Source organism: Anabrus simplex, chromosome 3 (assembly GCF_040414725.1).
Source record: "Anabrus simplex isolate iqAnaSimp1 chromosome 3, ASM4041472v1, whole genome shotgun sequence".
NCBI lineage: Eukaryota > Metazoa > Arthropoda > Insecta > Orthoptera > Tettigoniidae > Anabrus > Anabrus simplex.
Window position 1 is genome coordinate 357,279,506 of NC_090267.1, and position 16,578 is coordinate 357,296,083.

At 40.2% G+C, this 16,578-nt stretch overlaps 1 protein-coding gene across 3 annotated transcripts in view; it reads left to right on the forward strand.

The window, feature by feature from the left end:
- LOC136867336 (uncharacterized) overlaps positions 1–16,111 on the forward strand; it is a 173,582-nt gene extending 157,471 nt beyond the window's left edge. For all 3 annotated transcript variants that reach the window (XM_067144499.2, XM_067144500.2, XM_067144501.2), the window contains exon 3: positions 15,550–16,111. In XM_067144499.2, the coding sequence (XP_067000600.2) occupies positions 15,550–15,795 (246 nt within the window). In that variant the 3' untranslated portion in view covers positions 15,796–16,111. The remainder of the gene's footprint in view (positions 1–15,549) is intronic.
- Positions 16,112–16,578: the final 467 nt, after the last annotated feature.

Here is a 16,578-nt window from a genome sequence, read left to right on the forward strand (position 1 = left end):
TTATCCGAGAAAGAGCATGGGGAGGTCCCCGTACGTTGTTTCCAATGTAAAGTGTTTGTTACGGATTTGTGATATAACGGCAGGCTCACTTGCCTACTACGCGGAGAGAATCGAGTTGGGAAGTTTTCGTTAAAATGGCAGCCCCCCTTTCCTACTTCCAGACAGATTACAGATTACACCAAGTTGGTGAGTTTCCATCAAAATGGCGGGCTCACTTGCCTGCTGCAAGTCAAATCGAGAAGTGAACTATTCATTACAATTTTAGGCCTTCCTTAAAAATAAAATAAAATAAAATAAAATAAAATAAAATAAAATAAAATAAAATAAAATAAAATAAAATAAAATTTAGAAACATCTAACGGCTGAATTAATAAACGCGGGCAAAGCCGCGGGCACATGCTAGTGTCAAATAAAGCTTCATTTGAGAGGAAGAATATCACTAAGTCTGCCGTTGTCAGTTTGCCACCGAAAATGGTACATAACCTGCAAATAAGCTACGCTTACTACCTCCGTAATGGCTAAGTCTTCATTGTCATGACTTCTGATATGGCCGCAGTCATTCTAAGACTGGACTACTGAACCTTATTCTTTCACTAGCTGATGTACCCGTGCTTCGCTACGGAATTCTTAGAAAGACTGACTTTGTGGTTTTCTTAACCTGAAATCAACATAGGTCATTAAAAAACGTAAGTATGAATGTAGCGATTAAAAGCAATGCTATCATATAAAATACTCGATCAAATGGAAAGCCGCGCGTTTTATCACTTTTAACGAACAGTGCTGCGGTTAGACTGCGGTGCCAATCTAATAGTCCAAAGTTCCAGAGCTGGGATGACCAGGCCGCAGATTGCCATGAACACTCATCTGCCATTATTCCGCTAAATATGCACACTGTTCATTCCAATCAGTGCCTCAGAGTAGGGATGGAATAGCCCGAATGCTATGATGATCCAGTGTGTTACGTACCAGTAGTATCAGAAAATTTATAAACCAGGGGAATGTCATGCTAAAGAAGAAAGTTATCTAACTCCCCAGCTACTTCCCATCAATATTCAGACAGGCTGTTACACTCTATACGACTGGGCGAGTTGACCGTGTGGTTAGCGGTGCGCAGCTGTGAGCTTTCATCCGAGAGATAGTGGATTCGAACCCCATTGTCGGCAGCGCTGATGATGGTATTCCGTGGTTTCCCACTTTCACACCAGTCAAATGCTGGGCCTGTACCTTAATTAAGGCCTAAGGCACTCCTAGCCCTTTCCTATCCCATCGTCGCCATAAAACCTATTTATGTCAGTGCGACGGAAATAAAAAGTACTCTGTACGCAGCAGTAATCTTATCTACCGGAGATGAAGGGCAACAGAAGACACAAAGCACATCACGACAAACAATGGTCAATTTAATGTTATTGTTGATCAATGTTATGAGCTTTCTATATTGTAGGCCTTCACAGTTTCCTTTCGACTCTGATTTGTAAAATATTTTATACCATAAACTGTAGTTTCTTATTCTCCGGCTTTACATACCGATTTTCATTAAATACTGTTTACCCATTTTCTCGTTACTCGGCGCTGATATGGACTTAGTAACAAAAATCCAAAATCATGAATATCTTTGTGATCATAGCCAGTACGGTAACAATGTATAAGACATGAATAATAGGAAATTTAATACTATATAACCCTAGTTATGTAGCATTCATCGATTACACCTCTAATAAGAAATATTTGAGAATTACATTTTAGGCCTTCCCCTAAACTACCATTTCATTCAGCGTGAAGAAAATAATTTACAGCCCCAGACTATAGCGACTTATTTCCTGATTTTTCATACCAGTTTTCACCAAGATAGGACTACTAATAACAACGATATTTGAGAATTATATTTTAGGCCTTCCCCTAAACTACCATTTCACTCAGCGTGAGTAAAATGATTTATAGCCTAGATTGTAGAGGCTCATCCCCTGACTTCACATACCGATTTTCATTAAATTCTCTTCAACCGTTTTCTCGTGATGCGTGTACATACATACATACATACATACATTACGGAAAAGTAAAAAGTGCATTTTGTTGTTACTATGGACATGACCGATACAGAAATACCATTATTTTCAAATTCTGAGCAATGTACAGACAAAACTCTTATTTTATATATATAGATTCTTCGAGTCTGATTTATGCAAATTCCTGTGTACCTCTTCATATCATCGCTTCGTCATTAAAATGGTTGCGGCCTCCGGAAAGGCCTAGTGTAAGTCTTTCGAGTTGATGACTTATAGGCGTCCTGAGCGTCTATGAGGACGGGGCGCTATCTATGATGACTTCTAATAATGAAAACGGCACACACATCCAGTCCCTGAGCCATCGGAATTAACCAATGAAATTTAAAATCCACGACCCGGCCGGGAATCGAACCCGGGACCCACTGGACCAAAGGCCAGCATGCTAATCATTTAGCATTGAAGCCGGGCACTTCATCATTGAAAGTTTCCTATTGCATTTAGTGCATTGGTTGATTCATTTATGCTTTCATCCCATTATAAGGCAGTGATTATTAAATGTAACCATCATCGTCAGGCGCTCTACTCATTGCTGATGCTCGTGATCTCACTTCTTGGCTATCTTAATATTGCTTCTCTGACGAGACGTCGCCATCCAAAGAGGTCTTCAGCACTTCACAGTCCAAGGTGGATACGTAGGCGGGTGATCTTTGCTTGATCGAACCATCTACTTGTTTTTCCTCTATATGTTTATTCCTGCCAATTTCTTGGCCTTGTAAAATAGTATTTTTGAAATTCTGTTCATCTCTTCTCAAAATATGCCCAAGGATCAGGAAATATAGCTTGTTCCATGATTTTTTAAAATGATATTTCTTCGTGGCGTCGACCTCTGCAAATCTCTTGCCACTCCTTTCACCACATGACAGGAACCTGCGTGTAAGTGTAATTGCGGAAGTGTAAAGTGTTGAATGTGAGGAAACGAACGTTAAGGACGACACAAATACCCAGTCCCCAGGCTAGGGATATTAATAATTTAGAATTTAAAACCCCTGACCCGGCCGGGAATCGAAACCGGGGCCGCCGGGTAACAGGCGGACCCGTTGCCCCCTACACTGCGGGGCCGGACTCCATGATGTTTAATTCTATGACGGAGGAATTTGTTCTTCTCTCCTTCCATGGTAATTGTAGGTAGCATGTTGTGCCAACACTGCATTTCGAAGTCATCAGTTCGACTCTTGCCTTTAGCTTTCTTGACGGCCCAGGTCTCTCAGCCGTGCAATAAGACGGAGAACACCAGCAGATTAAATCTGACGCATCATCGTAGTTCTTGATATTGCCTGGTTCTGCCATATCTTATTGTGTTTAACCATGGCTGCTCAACCTAGGACCCCTTATCTCAGTTTCACTGATGGCTGAACCAAGGTAAAAAGAAAAATCACCGACTGCCTCCAAGTCCTTTAAGTATCCTGATTTAATAGATCGCGAGAAATGCAAGTGCTACAGCGAAGTATTGAATTTTAAATGTCGCAGCGAAATATATAGACTAGTTTTCTGACTTACAGAAATATCACATAATTTGTTCGAAACCTACTTTCCACTGGATTTAATTTTCATAATATTAATAGAAATATTTTTTTTTGAAGACTTTCATCTGGAGCGTGGCATTGTATGGAAGTGAGACATGGGCGATAAGTAGTTCAGAAAGAAAGAGAATAGAAGATTTTGAAATGTGGTGTTATAGAAGCATGCCGATGGTGAAATGGATAGATCGAATCACGAATGAAGAGATACTGATTCGAATTGGTGAGAGGAGATTGATGTGGCCAAATTTGACGAGACATTACAAGGCAACGGTGAGAAATGCTGTATTATATGCTGCTGAGCCAATAGCACTAGGAAGAAATGGTGGGGAACAACTAGAGAAAGAGGAGAGAAAAATATTGAGGAAAATACTAGGCCCTAAGAGAGGAGGTGAGAGATGGATGAGGAGACCCAGGGAAGAACTATACCGGAACATGAGGACAATCTAAGAAGAAATCAGACTGAAAAGAGCAAGGTTTGCGGGACATGTAATCAGGGTGGATATGGATAGAATGACGAAAAGAGTATGGGAAACAATAGCGAGGTCACGAGGAAAGACAGGAACCAAGTGGGTAGTTGAACTCCGGAAAGATTGGTCGGAATTGGGGATCAAGGTGGAAGAAAAGGAAAATTGGAGAAGCAAGTACATACCGACTAATATGCCAGAGATCAATGATAGGGATGGATACAGGAAAAGGATTGAGAGTCACCAGTGGAGTAGACAAGAGAAGAGGATACTGAATATCTCGGAAGAAGAGCGGGAGAGAAGAAGAGAAAGGATGAAGAGGTTCTGGGAGGAGAAGAAGAAAATGCAATCCATGAAGGAGCTGTCCGTGGTCCTACAGAGGCCGTAACGCAAGAAGAAGAAGAAGAAGAAGAATAGGACACATCTTAAGACATACAGGACTTGTTCAGTTGGTGCTTGAGGGAAGTGTAGAGGGTATGAACGGTAGGGGTAGACCAAGGTATGAATATGAAAAGCAGATTCGAGCAGATGTAGAATGCAGCAGTTACATAGAAATGAAAGTTTAGCACAGGATATGATGGCATGGAGCGCTGCATCAAACTATTCTGTGGACTGATGATTCAAACAACAACAACAACAACAACAGCAATTACTACTACTACTACTACTACTACTACTACTACTACTACTACTACTACTACTACTACTACTACTACAATAGTAATTGTTAGTATAGATATTTTAAACCAGTTTTAATCTCTCGTTGAGCTCTGAGAACGTCTCCTTCCGTTTTTCCTCGAAATGGTGTCACCAAGAATAATCTCTTTGTCAACAATATATTTTTGTTTGTGGTTTAACCCTTGTCTCTGACTCCAGCCGCACGCATTCCTTCCTCGTGTGTAACAGCATTCTTGAAGTGATGCGTGTGCGTGTGTTTATGTGGCCGTTAAGTTGGTTCTGTGCCTCTCTTTGGGACGTGAAACCCCAGTTCTTACTCACCATCCTGAAAGTAGTTGCTATCACACTGTCATATATAGAAGGTAAATGGGAAATACGTGAACGACTGTTTGAAGAATAACTAAGTTAACTTTAAAATACGAATCAACTTTCGACTGGTTTTTCTTTTTTTGCTAGTTGTTTTACGTCGCACCGACACAGATAGGTCTTACGGCGACGATGGGACAGGAAAGAGCTAGGAGTGGGAAGGAAGCGGCCGTGGCCTTAATTAAGGCACAGCCCTAGCATTTGTCTGGTGTGAAAATGGGAAACCACTGAAAACCATTTTCAGGGCTGCCGACAGTCGGCTTTCGACTGTTAGCTATCATTGTGTTGGGTTGTTTCATACCCATTAGCACCCATCATGTTTTAAAAGCAACGTTTTGTCTATACAACCATTTCTGTCTATCATCAGCTGTCTTCTTTAATGTGACATAGTTCTTGCATCCCATTCTTCTTTGTATATCAGTGAGGTAGGATTTCCGAGGTCTTCCCTTCTTCCCTTGCCCCTTGCCCTCCACGATTTTTTTTTTTTTTTTTTTTTACAATTTGCTTTATGTCGCACTGACACAAACAGGTCTTATGGCAACGATGGGATAGGAAAGGGCTAGGAGTGAGAAAGATGCGGCCGTGGCCTTAATTAGGGTACAGCCGCAGCATTTGCCTGGTTTGATAATTGGGAAACCATGGGTAACCATATTCAGGGCTGTCGACAGTGGGGTTCGAACCCACTATCTCCCGAATGCAAGCTCACAGCTGCACAATATTCTTGATCATGGTGTTGTGCTTCAGGTTATCTCTATATATTCAAGTGAAATGATGTTTGACTCTCCGTCTGCTTGTCTTATCTGTCCGCCTGCCTTCCGAAACATCACGTGTAAACCGCTGGTCCTGAAATTTTGCACAAATATTGTCACAGGGATCTGTCATATGGCTAACTATGTTTTATGTCAAAATATAAACCTCAGATTTTAATGTTACCGAAATTATTTGCGTAATAGGTTTTTTTTTTTTTTTTTTTTTTTTTTTTTTTTTTTTTTTTTTGCAAGTTGCTTTACATCGCACCGACTCAGATAGGTCTTACGGCGACGATGGACAGGAAAGGGCTAGGAGTGGGAAGGAAGCATCCGTGGCCTTAATTAAGGTACAGCCCCAGCATTTACCTGGAGTGAAAATGGGGAAACCACGGAAAACCATCTTCAGGGCTGCCGACAGTGGGGTTCGAACCCACTATCTCCCGAATACTGGATACTGGCCGCACTTAAGCGACTGCAGCTATCGAGCTCGGTGCGTAATAGTTTACTCCCAGACCAGTTACCATGGTTACGTGATCATAGCAACGGCATAAGTTTGTTGATATGAAGGAGTCAGCCGACATATTGATAGTCTGTGGTTTGCCGAAAATGCGTTGGTCTCTGCAGAGGTTTACGGCAAGAAACATATTCCTTTGTAAATTATCGTTCCCAATAGACGTCACATTTCCAACAGGGTGACTCAAGAGCGCTAAAAGCTACAAAGCTATTCAAAAGTCTGTGAAAATGAAATTTAAGTTTACTGCTTTCGTTATATTTCCAGTTTATCATTTTAATACCCAACAGGAGTTTGAAATTCAAACCGTAGTAGTAGTAGTGCAGTAAACTTGGATATGGTATATAAAAAGATAAGCCAAATCCGTTAAGTTTTTATGTATCATTCTTTAATCCTTTTAATTAAGGTTATTTTAAATTCTAGACGTATGTGCTTGGTATCAACATATTCCAAATATACCCAATTTCCTTTCGCAAAGAAGAGACTGCCGGACTATCGGATGAAACTATCTTTACTTCGATTTGTTTTCAGACCGATTTTACTGTATGGGAGTGGACGTTGGATGGACTCAGGATGTCTTATACATAAGTCAGAAGTAACAGATACGAAAGTAGCGAGAATTGCGAATGCAAACAGGTGGAAAGAATGTCAAGAAGGTACTCGAAATGAAGAGGAAAAGGCTGTGATGGCTTCGTTGATGAGGTCATTAGAGGTGAATTGAGAAGGATAAACTTGGAATATAATGTACTAGGCCTTGAAGGGTAAGACGACGATGGTTAGGCTCAGCTTTTGCTGATTTAATTATAAGAAGTGTGGACCTAAACGAGGGGTACATTTGCTATGCTTTGTTTCAAAATATTGACCTGAAAATGTTTTTCTACCGCTTGGTCCCGTCTCTGACACGGGGTTGGGGATGAGGTAAGGTGAAATGATATGGCATGTTTTACACCAGGATGTCCTTCCTGTCACCAACCTCGGTTGAGGAGCCAATGAAGCTAATGAAAACGAATGGCATTGAGGAAGGAGGTGAAAAATATCGGCTGTGGCCTATGGATACTAACTGCCCCGGTCATTTGCCTGGGAGTGAAAATGGGAAACCACACAGAATCCATTCTGAGAACAACCGACGCTGGGTTTCGAACCCACTCGTCTCCCGAATTCAGAGCCTAGCTCCATAGCCTTAGCGCGTTAACACGCGCGGCCAATTAGCTCGATGTCCTAAAAATAGAATGTTTGCGAAATTATTTTTAAAAGTCACGTAACAGTTTAAAATGTTGAGGGCTGTACCTTAAATAAGGCCACGGCCGTTACCTCCCTTTCCTAGCTCTTTGCCATCCTGGCGTCGCCGAAAACCTTTGATGTGTTAGCGCAACGTTAAACCACTAGCTAAAACAATGAGACGGTGTCTCTTCGTTTCTCGCAGAATCACGCCTAAACTGGATCAATTGAGCTGAAATTTGGTATGAATGTATCTTAGGTATTCAGTTCAAATGCAAGTCTATTAAAAATTTTAATTAATTAACCTTTTATAAATGGTGGTCATTCATGTGCAGGAATTTGCTGTTTTATTCGCTAAAACTTGAAATAATGGACAAATGATGTTCCATCTATATATTTATATGTATAAAATAAGTTTTTGTCTGTACATTGCTCAGAATTTAAAAAAGGATGGTATTTCTGTATCAGTTGTGCCCACAGTAACAAAGAAATACACTTTTTACTTTTCCGTAATTTCTGTCTGTCTGTATATATGTATGTATGTATGTATGTACACGCATCACGAGAAAACGGCTGAAGAGAATTTAATGAAAATCGGTATACAAAGTCGAGTAATAAGTCGCTACAATCTAGGCCATAAATAATTATATTCACGCTGACTGAAAAGGTAGTTTAGGGGAAGGCCTAAAATTTAATTATCATATATTTATGTTATTAGTGGTCATATCTTAATCAAAATCAGTATAAAAAGTCGGGTAATAAGTCGCTACAATCTAGGCCATAAATAATTTTACCCACGCTGAGTGAAGTGGTAGTTTAGTAGAAGGCCTAAAAGTTAATTCTCGAATATTCGCTATTAAGGGTCGTATCTCAACGAAAATCGATAGAGGAAGTCGAGGAATAAGTCGCTACAATCTAGGACATAAATAATTGTATTCACGGTGAGAGAAATGATAGTTTAGGAGAAGGACTACAATGGAATTCTCAAATATTATGTTATTAGTGGCCCTATCTTAATGAAAATCGGTATGCAAAATCGGGGAACAAGTTGCTATAATCTAGGCCATAAATAATTTTATTCACGCTGAATGAAATGGTAGTTTAGGGTTAGGCCTAAAATGTAATTCCCAAATAATTATGTTCTTAGCGGTCGTATTGATAAATACTACATAACTTACCGGCTATGATCAGAGATATTTATGAATTTGGATTTTTGTTACTAAGTCCTTATCAGCACCGAGTCACGAGAAAAATGGGTAGACAGGATTTAATGAAAATCAGTATGTAAAGTCGGAGAATAAGGAACTACAGTATACGTTATAAATAATTTTATAAGACGCCCTAATATCACAGAGCCGAAAGAAAACTAAATGTGAAGGCCTACAACATAGACAGCTCATAAAACTGATCAACAATAACATTACATTGACCATTGTTTGTTGTGATGTGCTTTGTCTTCTGTTGGCATTCATACCCGGTAGATAGGATTACTGCTGCATACAGAGTATTTTTTAAAAATTTGCCTTACGTCGCACCGACACAGTTAGGTCTTATGGCGACGGTGGGATAGGAAAGGGCTATGAGTGTAAAGGAAGCGGTCGTGGTCTTAATCAAGGTACAGCCCCAGAATTTTCCTGGTGTGAAATGGGAATCCACGGAATAACATCTTCAGAGCTGCCGATAGTGGGGTTCGAATCCATTATCTCCCGGATGCAAGCTCACAGCTGCGCGCTCCTAACCACACTGCCAACTCGCCCAGTCTTACAAGTGCAATAGTCTACCTAAATATTGGCGGGAAGTAGCTGGGGAGTTAGATAACATTGTTCTTTAGCATGCCATTCCTCTGTTTCATAAATTTTCCGGTACTACTGGCGCGTATCACACTGGTTCATCATAGCATTATAGCTATTCAATCCCTACTCTGAGGCACTGATTGGAATGGGAAGTATGCCTATTTAACGGAATAATGGCAGAGTAGTGTTCACGGCTGTCTGCGGCCTGTTCATTCCAGCTCTGGAACTTTGGACTGTTAGATCGGCACCGTAGTACTGTTCGTTAAAAGTGAGAAAATGTGCATTTTTTCATTTGAACGAGTATTTTGTGTGATAGCATTGCTTTTAATCGCTACTTTCCTACTGACAGTGTTGTAATGGCCTATGTTGACTTCAGTTAGGAAAACCACAAAGTCAGTCTTTCTGAGAATCCCGTGGTGAAGCATGGGTACATCAGCTAGTATAAAATAAGAGTTTTGTCTGTACATTGCTCAGAATTTCAAAAGGATGGTATTTCTGTATCAGTCGTTACCACAGTAACAAGGAAATGTACTTTTTTACTTTTCCGTAATTTCTGTCTGTCTATCTGTCTGTATGTATGTATGTACACGCATCACGAGAAAACGGCTGAAGAGAATTTAATGAAAATCGGTATACAAAGGCGGGTAATAAGTCGCTGCAATCTAGGCCATAAATAATTTTATTCACGCTGACTGAATTGGTAGTTTAGGGGAAGGCCTAACATTTAATTTTCAAATATTTATGTTATTAGTGGTCATATCTTAATGATCGGTATAAAAAGTTGAGGAATAAGTCACTATAATCTAGGCCGTAAATAATTTTACTCACGCTGAGTGAAATGGTAGTTTAGGGGAAGGCCTAAAATTTAATTCTCAAATATTTGTTATTAATGGCTATCTTAAAGAAAATCGGCAGGGCAAGTCGAGGAATAAGTCGCTACAATCTAGGCCTTAAATAATTGTATTCACGCTGAGAAAAATGATAGTTTAGGGGAAGGCCTACAATGGAATTCTCAAATATTTATGTTATTAATGGTCCTATCTTAATGAAAATCGGTTTGCAAAGTCGGGGAATAAGTCGCTATAATCTAGGCCATAAATAATTTTATTCACGCTGAATGAAATGGTAGTTTAGGGTTAGGCCTAAAATGTAATTCCCAAATAATTATGTTCTTAGCGGTCGTATTGATAAATACTACATAACTTACCGGCTATGATCAGAGATATTTATGAATTTGGATTTTTGTTACTAAGTCCTTATCAGCACCGAGTCACGAGAAAAATGGGTAGACAGGATTTAATGAAAATCGGTATGTAAAGTCGGAGAATAAGGAACTACAGTATACGTTATAAATAATTTTATAAGACGCCCTAATATCACAGAGTCGAAGGAAAACTAAATGTGAAGGCCTACAATATAGGAAGTTCATAAAATTGATCAACAATAACAATACATTGATCATTGTTTGTTGTGATGTGCTTTGTCTTCTGCTGCCACGTATCTCCGATAGATAGGATTACTGCTGCGTACCGAGTATTTAAAAAAAAATTGCCTTACGTCGTACCGACACAGATAGATGTTATGGCGACGATGGGATAGGAAAGGACTATGGGTGTGAAGGAAGCGGCCTTGGCCTTAATTAAGGTACAGCTCCAGCATTTGCCTGGTATGAAAATGGGAGGGAATCCACGGAACAACATCTTCAGGGCTGCCGATAGTGGGGTTCGAATCCACTATCTCCCGGATGCAAGCTCACAGCTGCGCGCCCCTAACCACACGGCTAACTCGCCCAGTCTTACGAGTGTAACAGTCTGCCTAAATATTGGCGGGAAGTAGCTGGGACGTTAGGTAACTTTCTTCTTTAGCATGCCATTCCTCTGTTTCATAAATTTTCCAATACTACTGGTACGTAACACATTGGTTCATCATAGCATTCGAGCTATTCAATCCCTACTCTGAGGCACTGATAGGAATGAGAAGTGTGCATGTTTAACGGGATAGAGAAGTGTTCACGGCTGTCTGCGGCCTAGTCATTCCAGCTCTGGAACTTTGGATTGTTAGATCGGCACCGTAGTACTGTTCGTTAAAAGTGAGAAAATGTGCAGTTTCTCATTTGTTTGAGTATTTTATGTGATGACATTGCTTTTAATAGCTACATTTCTACTGACGTTTTTGTAATGACCTATGTTGACTTCAGTTAGGATAACCACAAAGTCAGTCTTTCTGAGAATCCCGTAGCGAAGCACCGGTACATCAGCTAGTCATCAAATAAAGTTGAGTGCATGGATTTAAAATTCTATTTTCTACAAATGAGGCCATATTCATTTTCTTTATAACTCTAACGGTTCTTCAGAAAATTCGGCTTTTTATACCTTTAAAGCACGCGTTCCAGATCACCCGCCAGCCGAGCGCTATTCGGCTGGATATTTGGCCGGTTCTTGCTAGATCCTGTTCATTTAGGCTGCACACGAGAGTGTGCGGAGGTTGCGGCTTGAAAGATAAGTAAAAACGGAAATTAGTGACGCCGCCTACTATCACCCGTCAACGGCGGGTACATTGTGCTAGTGTCCTATTAATTTAATTTTCCTTACCGCTATTTGTCTTATTAAATTATTTTCCTCTCCAAATTCCTATAATACTTCTTCATTCGTTGTTGCTTATGTCCGCTGGTTCCTTTCATCTTCCTCTACATTCACTTCTCTGTCGCTTCGAGACGATTCTGCTCTAACTTTCACTTCCATACAGCAGAGTAGCTCCACACGAATGATTTTGCGAAAGCTTATCTGGTATCCACACTGATTTGCTTGCTTCTTAGCCAGGAAAGTACAATATAATATAATTTATAATTTCGTGTGGCTATTTCTAGCCGAGTGCAGCCCTTGTAAGGCAGACCCTCCGATGACGGTGGGCGGCATCTGCCATGTGTAGGTACCTGCGTGTTATTGTGTGGAGGATAGTGTTATGTGTGGTGTGTGAGCTGCAGAGATGTTGGGGACAGCACAAACACCCAGCCCGTGGGCCACTGGAATTAACCAATGAAGGTTAAAATCCCCTACCCGGCCGGGAATTGAACCCAGGACCCTCTGAACCAAAGACCAGTACGTTGATCATTCAGCCAACGGGTCGGGCAGGAATGTTCAGTATATTTCACCAAAACTATTCTTCTCTTCGCTTCTACCATACATCTACGAGTATTATACTCTGTGATCGTGCTTTCCAAGTAGCAGACCAATACTGTAAGGCTTGTTCTAGCTTTACTGGTACTCTATTAGCTTTATATTTTTCGAGCTAGAAATATTTAACTTGTTTAACTGTGCATTGTCAGTTTTGATGTTCATTTTGACAATTTCTTATCAACATGAATTTCAGGTGTTCCTGGTGATGATATTTGTTGATTAAAGGGGACTAACGTCTAGGTCATCGGCTCTTAATGGTACAAAATGAGACGAAATGTAATGACAATTCAAAAGTCCAAAATCATCCACTAACCAGAATATATGATGACGAAGAATGAATGGATGGATGTGAATTTAAAGCAATCAGTGGATCCGACCCGCAACGCCCCACATTCCCAGAAACTAGCATAAAACAATAGTATTACTGATCGAGGGACTGCTTCTAAAGCGCAATCCTGAATCGAGGATGCTTGTAGTCTAAAGGGGTCCAAAATCCAGGTCATCGGCCTCTCATAATGGCACTGATCGCTTTAAAAGTACAACCACGGTATTTGTCATGCGCGGTACTAATCAAAAGTAGCGTAGACCCGTGGTATTCCACACATTATGGTACTACTCACAGGTAATGTAATGCGCACATGTAACACAGACCTATGGTGTTCCTCACATTGCGGCGCCATTTACAGGCAACGTACACCTATGGTGTTCCTCACATAGGTGTACTAATCACAGGGACTCGTACTATTCCGTGGTGTTCCTCACATAGTGGGTACTAATCATAGGCAGGGCAGACCCATGGTGTCGCTCATAGAGCGGTACTAATTACAGGTACTGTAAAACTCGCCCTGATTAACATACTGTCGTTACTAATCACAAACCTATTGTGTGGTATTACTATAGTGGTACTAAGCGCAAGTAAAAGCGATCTATGGTGTTCCCCGCGTGGTGGTAATAATTATAAGTAGTCTCATGGTTCTACTGTATTTCGATCATCCTTGATCACCCCTTTTAGTCGCCTTTTACGACAGGCAAGGCATATCGTGGGTGTATTCTTCGCCTGCGTTCCCCACGCACAGGGGGATGTGTGTTCGGTTCGCGAGAACTATTTTATTTAGCTGAAGTCCGTCGGCAAGCCTGTTAGGGCCACCTGGGTCGCGCCACATGGGAGTTTCACCTCTCTCCCTGCTATGCCAGCGTAGTAGGTTCGTGGTCAGGTGTTCCTGACACTATGTAGAGTAACACCCTGGTGTCTAGTCTGAACTAGCCGGGCCTACGAAGAGTTTGTTGGTTTGAATAACTGTAGTTATCCACAGTTCTTTATTTGGAAGAACAGCATGCCAGAAATGTAATGTGAGTGTCTGTATGTTATATTTCGAAAAAATAAACCCCGTGAGTAAAACTGACCCAAGATCAAATATTCTGTTTAGCTTGGAGGGCTCGGGACCACATTTTGGTGAAAACTGAGATATTTCTATCCCTATCCTTATGCCTGTGTGTCAGTGTCTGTGCAAGTAGTGTTTAATTATGCCAACAGATAGCAGACCAGTACTGTAATGCTTGTTCTAGCTATACTGTATAAGCTTGATATTCTTTGAACTATACAGCCCTATGCTACTAGTTTTACAAGATTGCAAAGTGTGAGGAACTGGGTGGTATGCCGCTGGCCTAGAGGAGGCTGATGTGTGTGATAATGATGAAGAAGCTGCCAATATTAGGGCGGGGAGTTCAGATGAAATTGTACCAAATGACTTTGAAGAAACAGATTCATCCAAAGAGTGATACTGATGTAAGATAATAATGACATATTGTGACCTTATTGATACCGAGTTTATAGCTCAAGTGTAAGGGAGCATTCTACGCTAATTAATTGCTACATTTTGTTTCTATTTTATTTTATAGACAAGGATTGTGTAATTCTTAAATGAAAAATGATCTAGTATAACCGGAATATAAACATCTTGTTGTTTATTCTTGTTGTTTAGCCGGGAAAATACAAGAAAACTGGATCATAACGGTATTGTGGATACATCTTATTAAACGATTTCAGAGTAACTTAGCTGCCTCAAGTCTGCTTTTGGCCCACTTTCCATAAGTCCAGATTTCGCACGCATATGCTAAGACGACTCATACGGAAGTTTTAGGAATTCTTTCTTCCAGTGACGTCATTGGCGTATATTTGAATTAATGTTATTCTCATTCTCTTTTGTATATATAGTAAATATGGAAAACATGATGACCAAGCTGAGTGGGCCAGACAGTAGAGCGTTGCCTTTTTAAGCGCAGGTTGGCGGATTCAGTAATTAAGCCCATTGGTATTTAAGTGTGCTCAAATACGCCAACCTTTGTATCAGTAAATTTATCGGCAAGTAAGAGAACTCCTGCGGGAGAAAGTTTCGGCACTTTTATGCCTCCAAAATCCGTAGAAATAGTTAGTGGCACACAAAACCAATAAAATTATTTTTTATTCGGTACTGTGATGGTGAAATATTCATTAATGTGACACAACGTACATTGAATATAATTCAAGGGAAGATATTTTAGTTCGTCGTAAAATTCGTATGCTAAAAAGAGATTGAAATATTTATTTTTACGAACTATAATCATAGAGAGCAATATGAACTCACTTGAGCCAGTCCTGAGATTCCCAAGAATGTATGTTTCCCCAAATCAATTCGCTTATATGTGTAAGATTTGTGAAAAAGCTTTTACATTACAAGATTTTAGAAAAACTATTTATGAGAAAATAATTAAAGTTCACTGTTCCTTTCGTACCTAATTGCTTTTCCTTGCACCATTGTTAATTATCCTAACCGATTCCTTCCTGACTAGGACATAGAAATTGGATTTCTCTGCATTTAAAGAATGTGTAAAGCATATGTTCCAGTTGTTCATTTACTTTGATTGTTGTATAACGATTAGTAAAATTAATAGTGCTGAAGACTGGTTTTTCTTTTTTTCCTGATACATTCTATATACCTGTCACACTACAAAGGATTCTTGTTGTGTTTCAGGAAGTGGACGAGGAGAATTTGGACGAAGGACCCACAGAACCGACCGCTGGTGCGGCCAGCAAATCCGAAATCGATCTCAACACGAAGTTCGAAGAATTCTGGAGATCCGGCAGAGAGAAAGCTAAGGAGAAGAAGAAGGCGAAGGAGATGAATAAGAACAAGTTGTCGACGGATGTGAGTCCTTCGTCCGCGGGTGCGGCGCCGGCATCGCCTTCCGCCCACACGAACCAACGACCGTCGATATGAACTACATCTTCTCCGCCAGTTTTATTGTTACCACTTGAAAAGTTTACTGACGTTGCTGAAGAGAGATGTTGAATATAAAAGCTTTCTGATTTGTTTTCTTAATGAACTGCACTTCGATTGTTTCAAGGTGCAGATGAGAAGCATCTTAACAATTGAAGAATGGCTTGGAGGACTTCTACGAATCGAATCGAATGAATACGAAACTTTATACTATTCATACGTTTTCATGTACAATTAATTTAATATAGTGATTTTTTCGACGTTTTGTAGGCATATTGTGAGGACTCACTATTAAAAAATAAATGTGTATGTGATATTTGTTTTGTATGTTTAAGTTGTATGGCGTTAAAAGCAATTGCTTTCAAAGTGGTAATGAACCTTTCTCCCTTCTACACCAATATTTATCTCTGTTTTCAAATATCGCGCTCTCTCCTAGTTGTACGCTTAGTCATTAACTTGTAGGGTGTGGATAAGATTAGAAGTGATCTTATAGTGGGTTTTACATTTTAAGTTGTTGACACTAAGGGCCCCCAGTTATCAGTATCTGCCTACTTCTTCATCCCATTCACAAGTGGGTATTCACCCAAGCACTGTAGTAAATAACTTCTTGTCTGCTTATAGCGCACCTAGGTCTGTTTGATCAATGCCATATGAGCCTTGTACTCTATCAGGTAAGTATTTTCTTTTATGATCTTTTACTTCCTAGATTACGGTTTGTCAGTGGATGTTTTCTTTTATGGTGAAAGGATATATCCAGTTACTATGGCGGACAGTCAACGAGAA